We start from the raw sequence: 4,281 nt of genomic DNA, 5'->3' as shown, positions 1-4,281 counted from the left end.
CGGGAGGGGGGGAGGGAGGGCGGCCGGCGGCGGCGGAGGCGCGGAAAAAAAACCTACGTTTGGCAAGTTTAGCCGGTACGACGTTATTTGTGTGATTAGCACGCTATACCTTGCTATAACGTTGTATTTTTTTTTTTTTTTGAGGGGGCGCTATAAGGTTGTAGCGTGTAACGTTTTAACGTACACTCGGCTCAAAACTAAGAAAACCACGGCAGCACAGCCCAGCAGGCCCAAAAAGCCGAGACCACCACTCGGCCGCAACCTTCTGGTCACTCTTTTCTCACACGAACGGACCCAACCCAACCCTCGCTCTCAACTTCTCCCCATCCACCCCTTAAAAAAAACTTCTCCCCTTCCCACCCGAGATGAGCGGCGGCGGCGGCGGCAACAACTTGTCGTGAGCGGAGGCAGCGGCACAATCTGGTCGGCAGCGGCGGCGGCAAGTTCTTCTCGGGAGCGGCGGCGGCAAGATCTTCTCACGGTAGCAGCAGCATCCTCTCGCGGCGACGTCTTCCTGCAGTTCGACTCCAGCCTAGCAGGGCGTGGGTGATGTCAGCCACGCATTCAGCCACCAGGTAGTGCCCGCTTCTCCTTCGCGCCATCTCCCTGCCCTCCCCGTGTCATGCTGTGCCGCCGGCAAGAGAACCACCAAAGGATAACGGGATTCAGAAGCAGGGTATCTCTATCTCCCGGCAAGAGCACCAACAAAGGAAATTGGGCTTCAGAAGGAGATCCCCTGTATATCCATAGAAAGATGCTGATAGCCTGAATATGGTTTATGGTTTTGACCAATTAACTGTATACTATTTGCTCTAGCTGAGTTGTTACTTGTCAGGCCACAAGTTTGTTCTGACTTTGTAATCATACACTAATGGAAAACATGCAAACAGTACAATATAGTTAATTATTTCTTCTCTATAAAGTGTAGCTTGTGTTATACTTATACTCTGTACTGAACTCAAGCTGTGAAATTAGTAGGATAGCATAACTGTTGAACTGGTAAATAGCTCTTGAGCATGGTTAAATGGCAGTATTACTATTTGTTGTTAGCGCAGGTGTGAGTTCTCCTATTAACTAAGCAACATCATGCAAAGGAAGGACCTCAGATGTTCTTGCTCTACAAAAAACACAGCTTCCTGAAACTGTAGTAGAAAAAAGTAAAATGAGCATATGTACGTGAGCCTGTATCATCTGACCGGAAAGCAAAAAAAAAAAAACAAAGTTGCCTGAGTGGGCATTCAGTTCTGCTTAGTAGGCATTCAGTTCTCAGTAGGCATTGATAGTGTACTGAGCTATTGATGTTGGAGACTCTTAAAATTGTGGTTGTTGATGTTAGAAACTATATTCAAACTATTTGACTTGTTCTGTTCATGGCTTGGATTTGGCCCTTGTGCATGTATTGCTCCTAGGAAAAATTTAGTTGCTGAAATACTTTATATTTGATATATTCAGCATTTTTTTTGCAAACGCTATTTTGAAATATAGCATGCAATTAGCGCGCTATAACTTGTGTAGCATTTGGAGAAGGGCCTCGCTATATTTTTTTCAGTGGCTAAAATACCATCTTATTCTTGGAGCTTGTTCCCTTTTCAGGTGTGATGAACATGTCGGACATACTGTTCAGCCACCATCAGCACAAGCAGTACAAGAACTAGTTGATTCATTCTCAGATCAAAAGCTTGATGCCACAAAAACAAAATCGATGCATGGTGGGATCGAGGAACAAGCAAAGAACGACACAATCTTTAGCCCCAAGCAAGTTGGGTTATGCAGATCATACATGGAGATGTTGACGGACGAGGAAGAAGATGTGGTTTCATACCGTCGTTTCTGGGAATACACTTGGGGTGGAAAGTGTAGTTCCTTCGAAGACTACAGTAATCTACTTATATGACTCATGCTCTTCTTTTCTTCTTACTCTATTATGTCTTGAGTAGATTACATTGTTCCTTACCTAAAGCTTGCTTAGTAGAGTAATTAACTAGAAAGGGGATCTTTTTTGGTCAGTTTAATATTGTTGACCTGAATTAAGAGGTGTGGCAAGAGCTAATTACTTGTATCTTTCCCTTTGTTTGGCTGCAGCCTTTTTGACTCCCACACTTTATACATATGGAACCATCCCAGCACATGCTGGCCCCTTCAGTTTCTTGCAGATCTTCTCCATCAAAGTCATGGAGAATGAAATTTGGAGAATCAGGTGGCCAGTGGAGGTATATGGCTTCATTGCCGCTCGAGACAATTTGGATCGCAATCGCAACCTTCTGTTCAGCCAGACAAGGGATGACCCCCAAATTCTCACTCAACAGGTAAGTTTCTTCTTCTTAATTCTCATGCTGCCGTTACTAACTTAACATAATCTAGTGTTGTCCTCTGCACCTGTGTGTCTTTTCCGTACTAAGGTAAGGTTATCTTCCTCATCCAGACTTGACCTGTATCTCTAGACACAAGGCCATGCTAAGCAGCCTCTTGGCTGCCTACATATGGGTGCAGAGGAGATGTTTGGTCGCTTGTTAATCGGGTTTCATTTTCAAATTTAAAATACAAATAATGTTTTGGAATAAATACATCCTACTCTGTCAACTGTTTAACAGTATATAATTTCAACCATGAGCTACCAAAGTGCCTATTGTGCGTCCTCTACCTATTAAAGTGTAAGCACACAACCATAGGCTGAATCCACCCCAGTTTTATCCAAGGTGGTGGTACCTGTGTTGCTCAGGCATGGACACATGGATCTGATTTAGGATTAAGCCGTTTAGGTGTCCCAAGTGTCAGTCAGGCATGAACAGCAATCTCAAATCCAAAAAAGGGAAAAAGACACGGGTGTCTGAGTGCTGGCAGGTGTGGTTGTCACAACATTGTGTAATTGTGAAAAGAAACTGACTTTATAGGGTGGTCAAGTACTAATTTGGATATGTAACAAATGATGCTTGCAGGATTCATTTTTGCAATTGACTGGCCCGTGTCGCCCAATTGCGTTGATCGACCCTGTTGTCTTTGAGATTCAACTAAAAGTGAAGGGCACAGCAGAGTGTGAAGATGAAACATTGATGGCTCGAGCGTTTGAGTATGGATATGGTTTTGGAGAATATGGTGAGCTTGCCTGTCGTCGTTGGGCTGGTAATTTTTGCACACTAGAGATCACCTCTGCGCTACTTTCCAGAACGGTTGCAGCCACTATCATCTCTGCTGATGTTATTAAAGGGTCATGGCCTGGTGATTATAGAGGTCGTGTGGTTGCCCGTACTGCCAACATTTGCTTCCTCAGTTACTATCTGTAGTGCGCACCATCAATGCAATCACTTAAATCCCTATATAACATAGCTAGACAGGGGGTGACACACTCTATATAAGCCACCCCATAGCACATGGACAAGTGATCGCAATCCATTGTAATACTCAGACACAAGAGAAAAACGCAACTCCAAAGCTCGAGATGTAGGGTTGTTACCTCCACCATGAGGGGGCCGAACTCGTAAAATCTCCGTGTCACACCTACGCCACAACTAGATCTTGCCCTCGTTCATACCCCTACTCCTTACTGCCAGGATCGTTACCACGACATGAGTGATAAATGCTTACGTGGCTTATGTATGATGTGTTATTTTTAACTTGCCTTCCTTTTTGAAATATTTTTCTCTTTCTTTTTAGACAAAGTGGTATGCGGTGTACAGAGGTAGGTGTCCAAGCGTCGACGATTCATGGTCCACATGCAATGAACAAGTACTTCGTTACAAAGGCAACTCCTTTGATTTGTTCAATAGTAGAGATGAGGCATAGAATCATTACAACGATTATGTGCTATATGAGAAGAGAAATCATGAATTAGGCCATGGTGCAGGTAAGGTTATCGGGTTGAGTGGATTGAAGAACTTGATAATTCTTTTTCAGTTCGTTCTAATTGTGGTGTTGTTTTTATCATGTCATTGTATGTGAATATGCATTGGCCACTTTGTTGTTTAGTGTGACGCCCCCGATTTGACCGTACACTAATCATGCACGCAAATGTGTGCGATTAAGATCAGGGACTCACGGAAAGATATCACAACACAACTCTACAACATAAATAAGTCATACAAGCATCATAATACAAGCCAGGGGCCTCGAGGGCTCGAATACAAGTGCTCGATCATAGACGAGTCAGCGGAAACAACAAAATCTGAGTACAGACAGTTAAACAAGTTTGCCTTAAGAAGGCTAGCACAAAAGTAGCAACGATCGAAAAGGCAAGGCCTCCTGCCTGGGACCTCCTAACTACTCCTCGAAGCCGAACTCCACGTA

General features: G+C 44.0%; 1 protein-coding gene across 3 annotated transcripts; it reads left to right on the top strand.

Annotated features, from left to right (window-relative positions):
- Positions 1 to 264: 264 nt before the first annotated feature.
- On the top strand, positions 265 to 3,921 carry LOC109761832 (uncharacterized). Of its 3 annotated transcripts, none has more exons than XM_040394080.3 (5): positions 265 to 575; positions 1,594 to 1,877; positions 2,083 to 2,306; positions 2,937 to 3,093; positions 3,652 to 3,921. In XM_040394080.3, exons 1-5 carry the CDS (start codon positions 550 to 552, stop codon positions 3,678 to 3,680), a joined length of 720 nt encoding a protein of 239 aa, XP_040250014.1. In that variant the 5' UTR covers positions 265 to 549; the 3' UTR covers positions 3,681 to 3,921. The 3 variants fall into 3 exon arrangements, with proteins under 3 accessions (XP_040250014.1, XP_073360003.1, XP_020176246.1); XM_073503902.1 differs by having other exon boundaries at positions 2,937 to 3,120; XM_020320657.4 differs by lacking the exon at positions 3,652 to 3,921 and having other exon boundaries at positions 2,937 to 3,630.
- Positions 3,922 to 4,281: the final 360 nt, after the last annotated feature.

Source organism: Aegilops tauschii, chromosome 7 (genome assembly GCF_002575655.3).
Source record: "Aegilops tauschii subsp. strangulata cultivar AL8/78 chromosome 7, Aet v6.0, whole genome shotgun sequence".
Classification (NCBI taxonomy): domain Eukaryota; kingdom Viridiplantae; phylum Streptophyta; class Magnoliopsida; order Poales; family Poaceae; genus Aegilops; species Aegilops tauschii.
The sequence above is the reverse complement of the archived record's forward strand: the minus strand, read 5'-3'. Positions and strand labels throughout refer to the sequence as shown.

Bases quoted from the DNA above. Each gene is read 5' to 3' on its own strand.
- LOC109761832 (XM_020320657.4), top strand. From the start codon at position 550: ATGTCAGCCACGCATTCAGCCACCAG. The intron at 576-1,593 runs GTAGTGCCCGCT...TTCCCTTTTCAG, and splicing joins GCCACGCATTCAGCCACCAG to GTGTGATGAACATGTCGGAC. The intron at 2,307-2,936 runs GTAAGTTTCTTC...TGATGCTTGCAG, and splicing joins CCCAAATTCTCACTCAACAG to GATTCATTTTTGCAATTGAC.